The sequence below is a fragment of the Quercus robur genome, chromosome 8 (genome assembly GCF_932294415.1).
Source record: "Quercus robur chromosome 8, dhQueRobu3.1, whole genome shotgun sequence".
Classification (NCBI taxonomy): Eukaryota; Viridiplantae; Streptophyta; class Magnoliopsida; order Fagales; family Fagaceae; genus Quercus; species Quercus robur.
Window position 1 is genome coordinate 49,601,217 of NC_065541.1, and position 20,959 is coordinate 49,622,175.

The 20,959-nt window shown below is 33.2% G+C and overlaps 1 protein-coding gene and 1 long non-coding RNA gene across 2 annotated transcripts; one reads left to right on the forward strand and one right to left on the reverse strand.

Annotated features, from left to right (window-relative positions):
* Positions 1–3,603: 3,603 nt before the first annotated feature.
* Positions 3,604–6,070, reverse strand: LOC126696836 (probable L-gulonolactone oxidase 6). The gene is made up of 4 exons (XM_050393562.1): positions 5,294–6,070; positions 4,745–5,000; positions 4,537–4,638; positions 3,604–4,425 (listed from the first exon to the last, which is right to left on the reverse strand). Exons 1-4 carry the CDS (start codon positions 5,960–5,962, stop codon positions 3,698–3,700), a joined length of 1,755 nt encoding a protein of 584 aa, XP_050249519.1. The 5' UTR covers positions 5,963–6,070; the 3' UTR covers positions 3,604–3,697.
* An 8,280-nt stretch (positions 6,071–14,350) lies between these two features.
* On the forward strand, positions 14,351–20,382 carry LOC126696838 (uncharacterized). Its single transcript, XR_007646106.1, has 3 exons — positions 14,351–14,579; positions 15,326–15,387; positions 20,091–20,382. It is a non-coding gene; the product is annotated as an uncharacterized LOC126696838 (long non-coding RNA).
* The last annotated feature ends 577 nt before the right edge of the window (positions 20,383–20,959 follow it).

Here is a 20,959-nt window from a genome sequence, read left to right on the forward strand (position 1 = left end):
CTCCTCTGGTACCTATCAACTAATCAGACTCTGCCACGTGTTTTTTCTTTTCCAGGTTAGATTTTGTCTCCTTCTTTTCCTTGTATTTTTTTCTTTCAAAAATTGCACCCATTAAAATTTTTAGTAAATTAAAATACTATATTTCAATAGTGTAATTAAAATTGAATTGTAGAATTTTTTTTTATTAGAATAAAAAAATAAAATTATTTTAAATTGTATGATGGATGTACTTATCAAGCTTTTAAACCAACTAAAAAATAAAACTCATATTTCTTGGATGTGGAAAAACATCATAAAAAAAAAAAAGCCAACCCAAAACTCTACCAAAGGTCATGGAGAAATGGAAATGGTCATAGCATCCCCTTACAACACCTTACATGGTTTCTTGTCAAACCCCAATCCTTAACATTCTTCTGTCACTATTGTTTATGACTTTATTGACTATACAACCAACCGCTGGAACATCTCCCTAATTAAAAAAAAAAAAATTGTATGAATAATGAAGAAAGCAAAAAAATCCTTAACATTTCCTTGTCCAAAGCCAACCTTCTTGAACAAAAAGATAGATTAGTTTGGCCCTTCTCCCCTGATGGTCAAAATCAAACAAGAATAGCCTACCAGATTAGTTTGGCCCTGACTTTTACTTGGAAGATTCTTCGTGAAGCCATCCCATCCCTCTCAATCTGTCCTCCTCCTCAAGAAGGCATTTTGGCAGAGGACTCATATGTGTGTGCTGGGGCGACACAGAGACATTTGACCACTTATTTATGCATTGCCCTTTCACTAAAGTAGTATGGTCCCGATTACAATTAGGAGTCAATACCTTTTTGGCTCCATAAGAGAAAAAATCACCAAGTGGCTGCTAGAGAGTTAAGTATGATTCACTGCTCATGGAAAGCATTCTGGATCTACTCATAGCTCTCTGGTACATGCTTTTAATATTGTCAATGCAGGTGCAACACAAAATGGAGAATGCATCATTCCACCAACCACAACAATTAGGAGGCATAAAAAAGATTAGCAGATCTTGATCTAAGTAAAAGTTGATAGGCATATCATATGTTTAGAGGAAGGAGTGGCATTGCTCTCATAGGCAAAGACAGAGAAGACAACCAACTCTTTAACGGAGGACAGAGTGTGGTAATTGAGGATCATCGGCTTGCAAGATTAATAGCACTCAAGGAAGCTCTCATTAAAGCTACAACAATGGACTTCTGCAGAATGGTTGTTTTGACAAATAGTAGAGAATCAAATGTTGTGTTAGCGGATTGCAAGAAATTAGGGGTCCGTTTGGTATATATGTTTAAATACATGTTTTTAGTTTTTAAACAACATTACACGTATTTTCACACACTTTTTCACCCACACGTATATTCAAAAATACAAACAATGTTACTAGAACAACGTTACCAAACGGACTCTAGCTAGTTATTCAGTACAACATTATTCCAATTTGGTATTGTATTAACTATGTAGATTTCCTTGATGAGGATATATATAAATTAAACCTTTTATACAAAACCAAATATTACAATATATTATAAAATAAGTAATAAAACATCTTTTAAATTTCTTGAAATTTTTTACAATTGAGCTTTAATTGGACTAATAACTTCAAGGTTTAATTATAAATTGCACCCTCTAACCTAAAATTCAATTCAATCTTGTAACTTCGCTTTTGTTCAATTCAGTTCTTTAACTTTTAACTTTGATCAATTTAATCTTTTTGTGCACTTCTTTTAGAAAATTTTCATAAAATATCATAAAATGAGACCCAAAAACAACATTGTTTTAGGGATTAATAATGGCACAATTCTAAAGGAGATTAATGGGAGGATTGAAAAGTTGAAACCTAAAAAACTGTATTGAACAAAAGTGAAGTTACATGATTAATTGAATTGAATTTTTGGTAAAGTTAGATGGTAGAATTTGTAATTTAGCCTAGCTTTAATTTTACAACATATTGCTTTCATCCATAAATTTTGCTAGAATTTCATTTTTTTTTCCTCAAAAACTTAAAAAAGTTTTTCTTTGTCCCTAGACATTGAAAGTGTTACACTCTTTGTCCTTTTGTCCACTCTTGTAAACTTATCCTTTTTGACTAACTAGGTGACACTATTCTAAAGATTAAAAAATTTGACATGTTTGGCATGAATCATTACATTTTAAAAAATAATGACACACATGAGATTAACATGTAGAACAAAAATATTGGTCACGTGTACAATATGAAAGATGTTTTAAAGTTTAATGAAAAAGAATTTTTTTTAATAGTTTAGGGACAATTTAAAAAAAAATTAGAGACAAAAAGCAAACTTCATGCAAGCTTTATGAATGAAAACAATATTTTTGCCTTTCAATTTTAGTAAATCTTGGGTAATAGAGTTTCACTTAAAGTAAATCATGCTAATAACTTCAATATATTTATAATTTTAATCATAAATGGTGAATGTGTGACAATAACTAATTGATTGGTAATTATTTAATTTTACAATTATATTTTACATATACCAGAGATCTTATAATTTCACAAGAATAAATCTTTTGCATTTGAGTATATGTTACTCACAACTTATGCGAATTTTAGTTAATAGTGACTTATTGAGGGAAAAAAAAAAAATTCATGGTTTTAATTATTATTTTTTGTGAAATTTAGGGGTTTAATTTGAAACCACCCAAAGTTATAGGTGATTATGTGATTACCAATTTTTTTTTAATAAATGATATCCATTTGGCACAATGAGATATGTAGCCACTTTTTTTTTTTTTTTGGAGAAATAAACATATACACAAAAGGGAGAGTGAATGAGTTTTAACATAAAACACACCACAAACTCCATTCAAAAGCCATGGTAAATTTTAAAGGAGTGTAAGACAAGTTATTTTACACACAATATACTCTTTTAAGCAATGTGGGACTATTATCCAACTACGACTTACAAAATTCAACTTTTATTATATAGTATATGATATAATATGATCTAAACATGAAATATATATATATATATATTTATATATATAAATTATAATTTCATAATTCTTATATAGCATATTAGAAGTATTATTATTATTATTATTATTTGAGAAAAGTATATTAGAGGTATTATAATTTCACATGATGTTTTTTTCTTGTTCGTGTCTAGATAGGTTTTAATCGCAAAATTTTAAAATTTTTGTAACTTTTAATTAATATGGACTCTATGAGGGCATTAAATGAAACGGCTTAAAAATTTTATGGCTTTAATGAAACCTTATTGAAATTCAAGATTTAGTTTAATTAAATCCTAAATTTAAGTAAACTAAATCCTAAACTACGTCTCTCATGACATAAATTTTCATTTCAATGGAATATTTATTTTTGTTACTAAATTTGTTAATTTATTTGTTCATAAACTACCCTAATGGGCCGTGCTATCCCAAATGAGGGAGTGGATTGGGCTTATTGGGAAGATTTTGCTAATCCTTGATCCATCAAAAGTTATTTACCAAAAAAGAAAAAAAAAAAAGAACGGTAAATACTATAACAAACATTTTGTTACGCAAACATTGCCCAAAATGGAAATTGATCTCTATTTAGGTTAGAGGAACAATGACATGAGAAGGGAAGTGAAATTTACATTTATTTAATATGCCAAGAAATTAAAATTTGGGCCTCCTAAGGTGAAATCTTGATTTCAGCTAACAGATTTCACCACTGTTAGCTGACATCACATATATTTATCTTAGAAGTTATACGAGTACAAACCTTTGCATCCTTGTATACTTTGCCTAGTCTACAATAATAGCCCTTCTTGGGCGCACAATGAATATCTTCTGAACATATACACAACCCCTCCAATGCACACCCCTCCTTAGCTATGGTTACACCATTTTTCAATCCAAGAATTTGGTCTGTCCATGCACTAGAGAAGAGGCCAAAGGGATCATACACCTCCTTAACCTTCAAAAATTCTCTAGCATTTTTGTACTTGTTGATTGTTCCATCAAATGCTAGGTTTCGATTCTTTCCCCAATGTGGCAGTGCTCCATACTTGAAAAGAGCGAGTTGCTCAACTTCTTCGAGTATGTCTTCATAAAGCCTAGGAGTCATGGGGTTTTTGCTTCGATAATAAGTGATATCAAAGTCAACTGCATCTTCTTGTTTGCCCAAATAAGCACTCGAAGCCTTAACATAGCGCATGAGAATTCCGTTATACAATTCTACACCGCACATTGCTTTAGGCTCCATTTCAATTAACTTCTGCACATCTTGGATAAAGCTCTTAGCCAGGAACAAGCTAATACTAAATGTCGTTTGGTGAAAAAAAGCACCATTGACTCTGCGATCCCATGCACAAGCTGAATTGTGATGGCTATCTAGGCATGTTCCTGATGCTTGAAGGCGGTTGTGAAATCCAACAACGGGATAGCCCGTAAAGTGGTCATCTGTAAGTCCAAAATCAAGAATTGTTTTTAGAATTGGGGACAAATAACAATCAACAACTAATGCAAATAACTTAATTTGGTAGTTTTTTAAGCACATGAAAATAGCAATACCATTGTTACTTAAACCATAAGCAGTATTCAGGAGTTTTGAAGTAATTTTTTTTGCACTGGCGCACTTCCCATTGGCATAACTCAGGTGCTCTAGAAGTTCCTCTATTTTAAAAAGCACAAAACAAACACTGTCAAAACAATTACACTTTTATTACAATACCAAAAATCAAATGGTAGTTCTAAAGTAGGTAAATGCTTTTTGGTTAACCTAAGGTTCTGATAGAGCCCAGTTCGAGTGAAGGTATGGGGCGGAATGAGATTGAATTGTATAGACCATTGCCAGATGTGTTTGTGGAGACACGATCGTCGATACGATAGACTGCCTTGCGTTGACTAGGATACCAAATTATATCCGCAAACTCATGTTGATGACCAAAACTAGCCACTTGATCTCCCAAGTTTGAATCATTTTTTGTCAAGTAGATGATGGATCTCTTGAAGAGGGGTTGTAGTTTTAGAGTGACCTGCAAAGTGAGTGTTTTCCACTTTGAGCTTTCACTTCGACAGTTTGACAGATGATAAGATGAAGAGTCGACTGAATTTGTCACCCAAATCTTTATTAATGCTTTAGATGCAAATATGAACTAGACTTATAATTGGTTAATTATAAAAGCATTCTCTCAAGAATCCCAAAAAGAAAGTTTGGCTTGATTAACAAATTCCAGCAAGCATTTTTCAAGCATTTTACTAAGATCAAACTTCCTGGATGACCCAGAAATTCCCTTTTGTCATATATATATCAAGCTACAAATCATACCTGTGAAATGACTCCAAGAACTCCAAGTGAAACTTTAGCTGCATTGAAATCTTTGTCACCATCTTTGAGCCTCCGAACCTTTACATAACCATCTTCAGCGCCACCAGGACTAACAATTTGAAGTTCCAGAAGGTAATCATGGACCGAGCTTCCGTTAGCCCACAATGTGCTACCGTGTGCACCAGTACTCAATAGGCCCCCAATTGTCAAACCCCACCAATATGGTGTATAAGGCAAGGCTAGACCGGCCTTGGCAGCCTCATTGATTAGCTGCCTCAATGTCACACCGCTCTCTATGGTCATGGTCATAGCTTCAACATCAATCTTTAACATATGATTAAGATACTTGGTGCTTATTAACAGCCCTTCTTGGCCGTCTGGACAAACTAGCTTGGGAATGCTGTGTGAAAAACATGTTGCCACTTTCATTTTCCTTCTGTTCTTGGTTGCTTCTGCCATTATTGAAATGAGCTCTTGCTCAGTGGTGGGGTACGCCACCTCAGCTGCTCGACAAGTGCTTCGATCCGGGAAGGCACCATAGGAGTTTGTGATGGTACAGTTTGTATTCTCTGATGAGCATTTGATGGGTTCCTCTGGGGGGCTACAACTATAACACGCAACAAAGATTAACAGGAAGACACTAGTTGTTTTTGAGCGTAACAATACCATGTTTTGGAGTTTGGTGGTGCTTAATTTTGTGTTGGTAATTTAGCAATATAGGTGCTTTTATTTATTTATGGGGTTCCAGGTTCGAATCCGTAAACTTTGAGATAAGCTTTTAGAGAAATGAGCAAGAAAATGTTAACTAATTTTCACTAAAGGTATCTTAATGATTACAAGAGAGTTCTGGCCGGCTCTGTTCATAATAGACTTAGAGCAGAGCCTGAAGCTGCCGTGTCTTGTGCTGTCTAGTGGCTTTTAGCCTGTGTTCTATTTGGTTGAATATGCAAATTTGTATCTTTGGTGAAAGACAAAATTTCAAAAAAAATAAATGCAGGAAAGAAGCCAAAAACAGGTTCAGAATAACAACACAAAAACTGCGGGGGAGGCCTGCTGGCAGGACTCGAATCTGCTTTCAGCGGGTATAATAACATGTCTAACATGCAAACCATTGGATCACACACATCTTTTTGGTTAAGAATGAAAAATGAATAAATATAAACCAATTTAAGTATCAAATATATTAACAAATTAAATGACACATCATGGTTTGACCACAGTTGAACCTCGGTCTGACTTCAAAAATCTCGAACCTTTCCCTTTTCTGGTTTATTAAACAATTTGGGTTCCAAAACCATGCTCAATGGTATAAGCCATTGATGCAATCGCTTGAGGCCTCAAGTAAAAAAAAAGATCCCTAAATTTTAACTTAATTTGGCTGAAATATTAACCAATAAATAAAGTAATATATTTTTTTTTATCAGATGAAAACAAACAAAAAAAAGAGGAAAAAATAATACGTCCACAACATTTTTGACAATACTTATACAATAATCCTAAATAGCAGGTTGTTATAGGCTGTTATTGATAGCAAAAAAATAATTTTAGTAGTGGGTTCAAATAGAAATCAAGAAACAACTTACACCTAAAATTTATTGTAAAAAATATTGCGAATGTAGCACTTCTCAAAAAAAAGAAGAAGTGCTACATTAGTTGAGAAAGTCACATTAGTTGAGTTAACAAACTTTTGTTAATTCTTATCTAGGTCCACCACTAACATCACTCTTTTACTTACCATTATCAATTTGTCACATCAACAAATGTAAAAAGTTTAGTCAAGTTTTTTGTGTTTATAAACTTTCTTCCAAAAAAAAAAAAAAAAATTCTATGTGATTCATGTTAATTAATAGTAATTTTGCATATAAAATAAGATAATAAATTTTTGCCTTAGGCCCCAAATACATCAAGCTGCCCTTGCCTAAGCTAAGCATATATATGGGGGGAGCTTTATTATCCTAGGAGACTATGAAAACAAACAAAAATTCAAACCCAATGCTAAATCAAATTTATCTACACATTATGCAAATTACATCTCAGATAATCCAGCAGTTGAATCCAGCTTTTGCAAGAGAGCATCAACATAAACAAGGCAATCTCGGAATCTCCTTCAATCTGCACCTTTGAGGCTTCCATGGAATTTGCCACTTGTCACGCCCATTTAAAAGCATGTAACTCTGCTACTGATGCTGGGATAGAAGAATTAGTCCTGGATATTGCAGCGGCTAATACAATCCCTTCATTGTTCCTAGCAACAACAGTAATCACAGCCCCAAAAGAATCAATGCCTAGCATCATAATTCAATTTTGTAGCCTTACCTGAATGCTTGGACCATCTGGTGATTCGGGTTGCTTGAGCAAGGGAGGACACGAGCTAGTGAATTCAAGTGGTCTTGCATATCCAGGCCGATTTGGAGATTTATTCGCTGCAAGTTTGGGATCAATCTCTGGGAAAAGTAATAAATTTCTTGGCTTCCAGATTTTATCAAGCATCAAGGCTGTGAACATAACAAAATGATGTAGGACAGAATTTACTATTTAGTTTTTGTAATTTATTAATTTTGGTATTTTTATGTAAAAAACGTTATTTTAGGTTTAGGGCATTTATTTCCTTGTTTTTAGTTGCTTTTAATGTTTTTTATGTCAAATTTGGTTCGTGTTATAGTTAGATATCAATTAGGAATTATTTTACATTATATTTTCTTGTTTGTCAAGTTTTACAAAACCCTTAAATAGACCCCTAAGTCTGTACACGTTTTTTGAATAATTATTCAATCAATTAAATTCAGACTTTTGTCTTTCTATTTTCTAGTGTTTTGTTTCTTATTTTCTAGAGGTAGATGTGTTCTACTTCTTTTGGCTTCCGCATCCCGCATCAGTTGGTATAAGAGCCTTAACTTATCTTGGTTTGGTGGCTGACGTATGAGACGGTAGCAATTTTGGTAACAGAAAACTTAGCAAGTATTACATGACGTACAACTAGTACTCACAAAAACTTTATTTGCTAAGATGTTGTCGTTGGAGCATGGAAACAATAGGGATAACTGTTGCGGAGACATAACTCACGGACAACTTATTGGTAAGCAAATTTCATATAGGCCTTATAAAAGAATTGCAAGTTTTAATGGTTTTTTTTTTTAAAAGAAGATTTTCTTGATTGGTTACTTGATCTAGATGATTTATTTGAATATGGGAATATTTGTTATGAGAAAAAAGTTGGACTTGCTTTGTATAAATTTAGTAAGTATGCCTTACGTTGGTGGGAATGAGTACAATCTGATAGAATTTGATAAGGTAAAGGCAAAATTCGTTCATGGCTAAGGATGAAAAAGATGCTTGCTATCAAATTTTATCGTTTTGATTGTGAAGAAATCTTGTCATATATAATGCAAGAGTATTATTGGCCAAGAAGTTCATACTTGAATTATTTTAAAGAGCCAAATATACCACCATTAAAGGAAGAATTGCATGTTGAAGAAAATATTATTCTTGAAGAATATGTAGAAGTAAAAGAAGAAAATATAGAGTTTTTGAGGAAATTGATGAAGGCCTTGTTATAGAAGAGGAACTTGAAATCAAGATTGTGAAGGAGATTAATGAAGACCCTATTATAGAGAAAGATCTTGAGGTCGAGATAGTAGAAACCGTTAAAGAAGAAATTATAGAGGAAGTTGTCAACGATATCGATGAGGTCAAGTTAGATGATTGCAATGTTCAAGCTCCTACTATTTGGTGGGAGACACCGAAACAAATTTTATTGATTTTATTGGGGTGGAAAGATTTGATGTGATTATTGACTCTTATTTGATGAATATTGTTAATTGCATGAAGATCAAGGGACAAGCAGTTCAAGTTGCTCAATTGACGACTTTCAAGTTTGGCAAGAAGATAAGGAAGATTAAGTATCCAAAGTATTTGTTCTCTTGGCATGGAAGATTTCAGATTTCAAAGATGAACTCGAGGACGAGTTTGTTTCAAGTAGAGGGGTTTGATGTAGGACATAATTTACTATTTAATTTATGAATTTTGGTATTTTTATGTAAAAAATGTTATTTTAGGTTTAGGGCATTTATTTCCTTGTTTTTAGGTGCTTTTGATACTTTTTAGGTCAAATTTGGTTCCTATTATAGTTAGGTTATTTTACATTATATTTTCTTGTCTATCAAGTTTTACAGAGTCCTTAAATAGGCCCCTAAGTCTGTACATGTTTTTTAAACAATTATTCAATTAATAAAATTCAGAGTTTTGTCTTTCTATTTTCTGGTGGATTCCAGACTCTTTCTCCTTGTGGATTCAAGGTTATTTTTAGAAGCAAACATGTTTTGCTCTTGTTTTCTAGAAGTAGACGTGTTCTACTGTTTCAAGCTTCCGCATCCCACATCACAAAATTATAGCAATCCCCACTTGGACCTCCCTAAAATTTAGATGGCTGTACTAGGCAGCGATGTGACAAGCAACTCAAATATGGTACAAACTACTTTATTCCATATCATGTACACATTTCTATATATAAAAAAATGAGTAAGACTTAAGTACAATACTTAGGCGTTATTACTTAGATTCTCCTTTTAATATTCTGTCATGTGGATTTTTTCTAATAAGATAGAATTATATTTTTTAATTAAGCAGTCATATGACTAAATCTTAAGAGGGGAACTTAAGAAATAGCACCTAAGGTACTGTACCTAAGTTTTGTCATAAAAAAATAATGTACACATTATGTGCACATTTTGTTTGTTTGCTTGATTTGATGAATATTACACCCATTTCTAAAGATATTTCCAAGTCATTACCTGTAAACCCCAATACAAAGAAAAGGAAATTAAAAAAAATTGAGTATAAAAAGGCGGTTTGGTAATTGTTGTGCAAATGTCACTTTAAGGATTCAAATCAATAACAATAAAAATAAAAATAAATAACAAGGGCTCAGAGGCTCTTTTATTTTTTGAGTAAGGATTAATTTAGAGCATTTATTAGCACAAACACAAAAAGCACAGTTATTTATGTCATTCGATAGTATGCTTGATTCTTTTGCTAAGTGAATTGCACACTAGCCAGCACCTTACTATCTTGCTTGAAACATGCTGGTTAAACAATCCTTTAAGCCAAATTGCTTCTTTTTTTGCCTTTGTATCCGCCATATATTCTGCCTCTGTAATGGATGGTGAAACTATATCATGTAGAGTAGACTTCTAGTAGATTGGAACTTTAACAAACATAAATATTTGTCATCCCATGGACATTGTAGAATCAAGATCTTTTGCATAATCACAATCCACACAACCCATAGCTTCAGAAGAAGGTCTTCCCATAGGTTCTAAAGAAGGTCTTTAATTTGATCGAAAAGAATACCATGGTCTAGTGCTTGCAAGATATCCACTTTTCTGAATTCCAATACTCTTTTCTTGGATCTATCATAGACCTATTGGCCACATTAACTGCATGATAAAGATTAGTATAAAAATTTAGACCTTGGAAAACACCATATGTTTAACCTAATTTATTAACCAAATTGTTACTTAGGTTAATTATTCAGATTTAGGTTAAACATTCATCACACATAACATACACAATAGAAAACTAAATAACACAATATGTGATGCACAGGGAAACCAATGAAACAACTCGTTTCAAGGTAAAAAACCTATGGGGAACTATCCCAAGAGAACAATCTACTATATCAAATTGAGATTTACAATCAAGAATACCAATTCATAGTAAATCTAACACAGTTACCAAACTGGACTCTGAACTCCTTAGACTTCTTTAAGCTTGGACTTACTATCACTTGAATCTCTAATTCACGTCTTGATCTTTAGTACACTTGATAGCTAAAGTTTAACTGCAACTTTTACTCTAACGGTACTAGCAATATCAGTTTGATCTCTGGTAGGTGCTTGATAGAGTTAGAAGGTACAAAATCTCACCGATCTCACAAGAGTAACTCTCAAAACTTGAAAAAAGTGTATTAGAGTTTTCCTTTTATACCTAGTAGTGTTAGATTCAAACCCTAAACAATTTGCGGGTTGTTAGGCTTTCTGTAAAATTCTATAGATTTGCATGCAATTCAATCGGTTGAGCCTAGGGATGGCAATTTTTCCCCGCCCCGCTTAACCCGCCCCTCCCCGCTTCGCCCCAAGCGGGTTTTCCCCGCCCCGCAAAGGTAGTGGGGTGGGGATGGGGCAAGATTTTAGCCCCGTACCACGGGGCGGGGCGGGGATGGGTTTAGCTTTTTAGACCCACCCCGCCCCACCCCTCCCCGTCCCCGCCCCGCCCCGCGTTACTAAAGGTTATAATTGTAAATTTTTCATACCCTAAAACCCTACTATTTAAACAAACATATTAATATTAGCATATTTTATTCTACCCAATGTGATTCTCTACCTTTATTTTGTTATGTGTTATACTATGAGATTTTTATTTATTTATTTATTTTTAATGATTGTCTTGTTAAACACTTGAATATATTATTCAATTTTTTCTAAAAATTGATTTGATATGATGGGATAAATTTAGTTGTAATTCTAAGTATATTTTTATTAATGAAATAGGTTTCATTAAAAAAATTGTACTAGTTGTAGGGCAAATTAACAAAAAGTAGAGTTTTACGGGGTAGGGCGGGGCTTCGTGGGGCCCCAAGGGGCGGGGATGGGGTGAGAAAGTATTCCCCGTCATGCGGGGCGGGGCGGGGATGGGACAAGACAAAACCATGCGGGGCGGGGACGAAGACCCCATTCTTCGGTCCCGCCCCGCCCCATTGCCATCCCTAGTTGAGCCTTCTCTTTGATCAATAAAGCTTGACAGATTTTGAATTCTTTTTTTTTGTAGCTTGTACGTTCTTGAATCTTGACTTATATCAGCTTAAGCAATGTTTGAAACACTTCAAAGACACCAAGATCTAATTCTGGGCAAGTTTTTGTTCTCAATTTACCAACATACAACATATTTAGAACCTAAACATTTATAACTAAATATTTAGAAACTAACAATTAGACCAAGTGAACACTATCAAGTACATGAGGTACCCAATTGCACTAGCAAATGCCACTTAAACATATATTCTGACTTCTCATCTGAACTCAAACGTAATTGTGAGGACAATTTGAAATGGGCAGTAAGCAGTGTACTAACAAGTTTGGTATTGAGGCACCGTGAGCCTCAAACTTCACGCCCTACTTTCTTCCACAAACCAAAAACCAAAAAATGGGACCTGCAGTTATTGGTGCACTCTAATAGAGCTAATACACACAATGCCTATAGCCTAAAAACTTCGCACTCGCACTTAAAAGAACATTTTTGATCGAAATAAGTTTTATGAATTCTCATATTTTTAAATGCTTCCATGGGCTCCAATGGGTGGCCTGTATGGACACTTTGTATGGCCATGTAACTTCATTTGAGAAATGCCCTTGCCCTTGGCATTGCTCCCATTTTTGCGGATTAACGCTTAGGCGTTACTCTTCTACTGAATGCCCACTCTAGTCGTTCACTTACATCTCCCACTTGTACATAGTGGACATGATTTGGTTGTGCATCTCTCCATATGTTATCTAAATATTGTGTTTCATACATATAGATAGACTATGAGACCATTAAGTACACCTGCAAGAAAATTTTGGAAGCACCGCACCAAATCCTTTTTGAGAACCAACATAGCAACATCCATAAAATGTCTTGTTATACGCTATTCCATAATAATTAAATGTACTTTAGAGTATTCACAACAAATGTGGTATAATTGCTATGATGCAATTTTAGTAACTAAAATACAGGCTACAACAAAAGTGCTATACTTAAATATATTAAAAAAAAAAAAAAAAAAAACAATGAAGCTATAGGAGGTTGGTTGTCATCATTGACAACTTATTGTAACTACAAACTTATAATTAAAACTAATATTTTATTACTTCTCTCTTCTTTTCCTTAAATTTTTTTTTCTTTTTCTCTCTTTTTCTTCTTTGTTCTGTGTCATTTCTCTCTCTCTCTCTTCTAGGCTATTTCTCTCTTCTTTTTTTTTTTTTTTTTTTTTTCACCGGTGGGTTGTGGTGGTGGTGGATCGTGGCTGAGATTTGGTCTAATTTGGTGGATGCTGTTGGTTTGATTTGGTGGATCATGGTTGAGATTTTGATCCAATTTCTTCTTACTAGTGGTAAATGCTGTTGTTTTTCCTAGGGTTTGTGGTGTTGTCTTCGAATCCTGTGATAGATGCTGTTGTTTTTCTGGGTTTTGTGGTGTTGTTTTCGAATCTCCATGTGTCACCAATTTGGTCTTGTGCTTGTGATTTGGGTGGTGGCTAGTGTTTTTTTTAATTATTTTTTTTTCCAGTGGTGGTGGCTGGGGTGGTGTAACATCCTAGCCTATTTGCATGATTAATTTTATGGATTTACATACTTATTATTATCTTTATTAATTTAAGTGCATAAGAGTTTTATTTTGATGTTATAGAAAGAAGTTTATAAAGGTAAGTGTATATATGCAGAATTATTTAATTAGTTGGGTCTTTGTAGAAAATAAAGCTTTTGGGGGTGGTAAGTATAAATTTTAACAGTGTGTTTGGTAAAGTTAAAGGAGAGAGGAAGACAAGAGATGATTTGAAAAGTGGTCATTTCTTCCGTTTGGTTAGCATGGAAGAGAGTAAAATGGCAAAAGCCATTTTCCTGAGCCCACAAATTTACAATCTACCTAATTTGGCTAAATTTGAAGGGAGACAATAGTTTTAAAAAACTAGGGGCCCACATAAATAATATAATATGCCTTGAAGTTACATATTTGCCCATAATTTTTATTCATCTTTCACGTATATATGGGCATAAAAGTTAATATATATATATATATTTATATAAATTTTCATTTCATTTCCTTTCTTATTACAAGCCAAACAAAGGAAAGAAAATTTCATTATTCTCCTTTCTTTTCCCCTTCTCTCTTTATTTCCAAACATACACAAGAGATTTAATTTCTTTTCTTTTCTTTCTCATTTCCTTTCTATTATTCATTTCTCTTCTCTTCTCTTCCTTCATTTGTAACCAAACAAAGTATTAGTTGAAAGGATGAGTCATCAATCCTTTTCCTTATAGTGAGACATGTGCCCCACCACCTGCACCGAATTCAATTTTCTTTGTTTCTCTGTTCTTCTTTCATTGTTCTTGCACAACCATACTCCTCTGTCACACCAACAACCCCTTCTCTCTTTCGCCTTTTCTCTCACCGAAACTATATAGATATATATATTTCTCTCCAAAGAAGAAATCAAACACCTAACACTAAAGTTTGAGCTTCAAAGTTTGTGGTAAGTAAATAAAACTACTTCTTGTTATGAATAATTTTAATGGTGTAGTTGTTTGTTTTATTTTCTCTTCTATATTCTCTAGTTTGATTATAGAGGATCGAAATTGTAGTTTTATGTTAGCAATTTGAAAAGATTAAAGATATTATGGTTAATTTAGTATGAACAGGAAAACTGTGAGTTGAGATAACTGATTAGGGATTGTAAAGGCTGTTTAGTTTGTGAGTTTATTATGTAAAGGTGCTGTTTCACTATGAAATTTAATTATTAGTTGATTAAGTTTTCTTGTTGGCTTATAATTATAACTTGAATAACATGTTGCTATGATAATTTTTTGTTTTGTTGCTTGGTGAGGCAAAAGCTTCATAAATTCAAAATTTAGTCTATGAATTTTACTGCTTTATCAAAATAATGAGTTACAGTGTAATTTTACAAAGGGAAAACTGCTATTAATTAGGGAGTTAGCTAAGTGTGTCAAAGAAAGGAACTCAACTTTTGGACTTATCTTTTAATACAATATGGTCTGATATGAATAATGGATTTTTTTGATCATGTGATTTGTGTGTGCGTGTGTGTGTATATATATATATATATATATATATATGTATATATGTATATGTGTTGCTGTAGGAAACTTCTTTGAGATGGGAATTAAGATTTTCTTCAGTTTGAGAGTTAGGTTGTGATTCATGTGCAAGTTTATATACTTAGGAAGAATGGTTAGTAATAAGTTTTGGTCTTTCATTTAGGTGACGAGAATGTGGACACTTGAACTCCTCTTATTCAAATCTCTCACATCTTCTGCTTTCATGTAAGGGATATGTAATATGTGCGTTTGATAAGCATAAGGTTTATTTAGAAAAATTAATATTTGCATATAATCATGATTTAGGTAAAGATATATGTTCGTGAATTTTGAACCTTATATATATGATAATTTTTAACATATTGATGCTATTACTTATACCGCGAACATAATATCTAAGAATGAAGTGGATATGCTACTATTATGAAATATTTATGTAAAAGCATAATTGTCAGAAAAATATAGTTTTCTGGTTATTCCATTGTTATGATCTGAACTTAGCCTGTAGGGGTTAAAGTACTTGTATTTCCATGGAAATATTGATTGATTGACCATCAAAAGTGGTGAGGACTCTGCTGTACCCACCTTTGTTGGAAAATACCAACTTGTGGAGGATGCCAACCAACTCCCATGGTTGATGATCTGATCACACCGAAAGGGATGTGATATTTTTTGAAATGCCCATTTGTCTTTTGCGGGTCTTTTGAAATGCTCGGATACATATGAGGGAAGATGTTTGACACCCAACAATAACTTTCGATGATACATTGCTCTGATTCATTCCTATGTTTATCATTTGAAAAATAACTTCATACTTGGTGATTGTGTTTTAAAAAGTTTGTTTGCAAATCACATTTTGATAATAAACTATACATTCATTAAATACTTAGTCAATTGCATTCAAAGTAAATATGACTAATGTTTTTCCTTAAGAAAATATTGGTAAGCTAAAATTGCAATTTAATCTTCAAGATGTTTTTCTCATACAAAAGACAACAAGAAATACAATGGTTAAATTTGGTGAGGGGAACTTATTGGCTTGATTTCGGTGTTCTTTTTTGTGTGTGTGTGTGTGTTGTTGTTGTTGTTGTTGAGTTTTTGAAATTAACTTTTTTTTGAAAAGGAAATTTTAATTGAAAATAAAAAAAATAAAAAATAAAAGGAACTTTCAAGAAGCATTTTATTCATGTTTTCTTGGATTTTTTGAAACTCATTATTTTGTTTACGGAACAATGACATAACAAGGGGAATGAAATATACATTTAGTTAATATAAAAAATAATTAAATTTTATTAATTATTAAAATTCTTTATTAATTAATATTGAATTTTGATCCCTCCTATGGTGAAATCTCGACTCCTTCCCTGTTCACATGAATATTAGAAGTTATACGAGAGCAAACCTTTGCATCCTTATATACTTTTCTTGGTCTACAATAATCCTTGGTGATGCTTTTAACAAAAATAACATGCATCTTGATTTTTTTTTTTGTTTTGATGGGAACATGCATCTTGGCTCATCAACATTGTTGTTGCAAATATTTATAGTTGAGTGTATATAGCATGGAAGCTACCGGATTTGTTCATAAATAAAGGAATTAAGATTTTTTATTATTTTATTTATTTATAGGATAAGTGAAGAAAGGTCTTTATTTCTTCATAAAAGCATCCGCAGTTGGCATCGACGTGATAGGCAAAATAAATATGGTACAAAGACAACGTACAAACTATTCCATTTCATATCGGGGTCTAGGGTTGCTTCTGTAGAAGGAAGACTTAGATCCTAGCTAATCCTTTGTTGCTCTCTTGGGTACTAACAAATAGTTTTTTTGAGTGTACGAATAAGGTGTTGCTATGTCTTTGGAGTATGAACTACAGAGTATCATTATTGTACGGTATGGAGTCCCCAAGCCCTTTGGGCCTTGGACCCTGGCCTTATGGTACGGTCCATAACCCCAAACCCTTGTACGAGGCAGGGCCCCAGGCCCACCAGGCCATGGGCCCAGGCCTCGTGCCACGATGCATGACCCAATGCCCATTGAGCCTGTAACCTTGACCTGGACACACCTTGAGGCACAATTCGGGTCTCTCCCGATCAACTGTATCTTGGACGAGAATGTGATTGCTCGGGGGTACCATGTCTTGGCTGCCCAGTATTGCCTTAGGGAATATCGCTACCGAATAGTCTTTTGGAGGTGGGAACCAATTCCAATGTTATTACTACCACTCCCAATGGAACATCCACTTAGAAATGATGGAATTGGACCCCTATTCCTTCTAATAATAAGGAATAATCTTAACACCTCCACTTATCTCAAGCTATAAATAAGAGAATAGAAGGAGAAGTGGGGGTTGAAAAACAAGGAGGTGAACGCAAGGAAAAAGAGTGACAACTTCAAGAGTGGGGAGGGGGGATTCTAGGGAGAAAAAGAGAGAGAAAAAGGGAGCCACATCAAGAGTGAAGGGAGCAACCTTGTGAGGGGAAGATAGGAATTCGTAAAGATAAGAGTGAGTGTAATTGAGTTTCTGGGCAAAGGACTACCCATAGTAGGAAACCCAAAACCTACAATACAAATAGGTTGTAAGCCCAAGTACAAGCCAAGCCCATTGGCCATATTTTGGGTGCGCATAGTTATGTTTCCGTTTTTTCTCTCGTTTTTGATGGTTTGTCAATCGATTTTTACTCTCTTTGTGAAGGGGGTTTTCTGTATAGTGGGTATTAATTGTGGAAGTAGCCAGGCTTGTATATAGGAGTTGAGGACTGTGTTGTACCTGTCTATAGCAGCTAAAGCTACCATTTTTTGTGCGGACTTGGATCTGCGCACGGTGCATTATTAATACCTCTAAAAATCATTCACAAAAATTCGCAAACCTGCTCAATGATTGACATGCATTATAGCAGAAGTCTTCTCTATTTGTTTCTATGCTCATAGGATGGAAAGGTGAAAAATGTTAGAATGATGGAAAGGTGAAAAATGTTAGAATGATGGAAAGGTGAAAAATGTTAGAATGATATATATATATATATATATATACGTTTTTTTTTGGGATAAATATCATTTTCGTCTTTAAACATTTACGTTTTTTATTTTTAAATTTTCAAAAGTTTGCCTTTTGTTTTTAAACTTTGTAAAATATATATCTATATATATATATATATATATATATATATTTTTTTTTTGTAATTCTACTATTAGTTTAGGTTCTACGTGATCTAAAAGAGTGGTGATGTGTTATTTGACGTGGGCCAAATTAATTTCTTTTTAAAATTATAAACATGTGGCGCACATTGATTGGCTCCCTTGGATTAAAAAGTTTTAGTGAGAGAAATTTACCCTCACAAGCTCAAACCTCAACTGGTCAGCCTAGTCTAAAAAATTCGCATATCTAAGAGCATCTCCAATGGTCTATGCAAAAACAAAATATTCTCTATAATAGAGAATGAGACCAAAAAAAGCCACTCCAATGGATTCTCTATACCCAAAATTTTTTTTTGGCTCATGAACAGTAGCTCATCAAGTCTGATAGGTTACTGTTCATTCTTCAAAATTTTTTTCTATTATAATAATCAAGTGTTGAATAAAAAAATGTTGGAAGATGTGTAGTTGTTAAAAAAAGAATAAATAATGAATGAAGAAATAATATTTAAATGAGATAGAGAATGGGATAGAGAATCTATTAGAAAGTGTATTTGAAAAAATGGGTAGATATAGGTAAAAGTCATTGTTCATTCTCCAAACAATACAAAAATTTGATGAATTTGTTGGAGATGCTCTAAGAGCATCACTAGTAGACTTAGCATCTCCAAATTTTGGAGAGAAAAGCCACTGTTCACCCAAAAAAATCCCTCCAAAAGACTCGACATCTTCAAATTTTTTTTTAGATTTGCTACAGTAGCTCTCTAGGTATGGAGAGCACTGTAGCAATCACTGTAGCATATCTAAAGAATATTTCTCTTTAAAATAATACCAGTTGAATTAAAAAAAGACTTTTTTCTCTTTCCTCCCTTTCTCTGTCTTCTTCACTCTCTCGTGCTTCTCTATCTCAATGGTTACAATCTAAAACATACCACAATCAAAACAAAAACCCAATTGAAAGATTTGAAACACAAAAACAATCTTTCTCATAAGCCTAATGAAATCTGAACAATAAAATAAAACTAATCAAACCAAAACAACAACAACAACAACAACAACAACCAAAAAAAAAAAAAAAAAACCATGTAGAACGCCGATCTAACCAATATGGTGATTAAGCTGCATGTTCTTAGAAGTGGGGAGGACTCTAATCTTTGTTCTCTGTCGGTGATCTATGCATGTATGAAAGAGAATTTGTTTGTGTGAGATTGAGGGAGAGAAATTTTTGTGTGTGTGAAAGAGAAAGACAACGAAAGAGAGAGGGAGAAGGGGAGAGAAATGTTTTGGAGATAACTAGAAAAACAAAAAGTCAAACAAAGAGTGAAGATAGATATATTGGGGGTAGGTGTATGTGTATGGAGGAGAAAAAACAAGAAAAAAGAAAAGAAAAGAAAAAACGTATGGATGAAAAAAAAATAAATAAAGAAAGAAAGGAAAATAATATAAGGAATAAGAAATCAAAATTGAGTAACATTACTATGATATTTTCACAATAAATTTTAAGTGACAGATTATTATTAGTTGATATTGGTGAGTAAAAAAATAATTTAAATAGTGGGTTCAAATTAGAACTAGTAATAACTTTCCACATAAATTTTGTTGTGAAAGTATTGCGTAAAATGTTGTGAACATAATATTTCTCATTGAAAAATATAGTTGTTAAAAAGAATAAACAATGAATGAAGAAATAATATTTAAATAAGATAGAGAATGAGATATTGAATCTGTTGGAAAGTGTATTTGAAAAAGTGGATGGGTAAAAGCTAAATATCACTGTTCACTCTCCAAACAGGCAAAAATTTGGAGAGGCGGCTGGTGATGTTCTAAAAAGCTTGAAACCCCAAACCCAATCTCATGGGGCATCCCCAGCTAGCAATGGAGTGTTCAACAGAAGCCTTCCTCCATCATTGAAGCTTAGTGTTACTGAAGCAACACAAAGACTTTGAACTTTCTTGTTATACACAAAGAAAAGACACTTTTTTTGCTTTGAAAGTTTCTGAAGGAACCTCTCTTGTGTTGTTGAAAGTTTCTGAGGTTTGAGCTTGTGAGGGTAAATTTGTCTCACTAGAATTGTTTAATCCATGCAGGCCAATCATTGTGTGCCACATGTTTATAATTTTAAAAAAATAAATTAGTTTGGTCAATGTCAAATATCACATCACCACTCCATTAAGCCACGTAGAACCTAAACTAACAGACATAAATGTAAGGACGAAAAAACCGACATAGATGGAAGGAAAAAAAATAGAATATTTTATAAAGTTTAGAGACAAAAAATGAACATTTGAAAGTTTAGGGATCAATTTTTTTTTTTTTTTTTTTGTTGTAAAAGTTTAAGAATGAAAATGATATTTTACCTTTTTTTTCATCAAGTATTTAGTTGGGATGAAAAAGTGAAATGATATAAATTTAATTTGTTTGGTGGAAAAAAAATGAGATAATAAAAAATATAATTTATATATAATATAAAATTTTCTCATATCCTTATTACATAAAATGTTATAATTTTTTTGGGGGATAATTATACTTTATCCACTTGTGGTTTACCTCTAATTTGACTTACCTACCCATGGTTTCATTTTTGACATTTTACCCACCTATGATTCTCTCCGTTACTTCTCTGTTACCCACCTCCAGTGCAAACGTTACTCTAACACATAA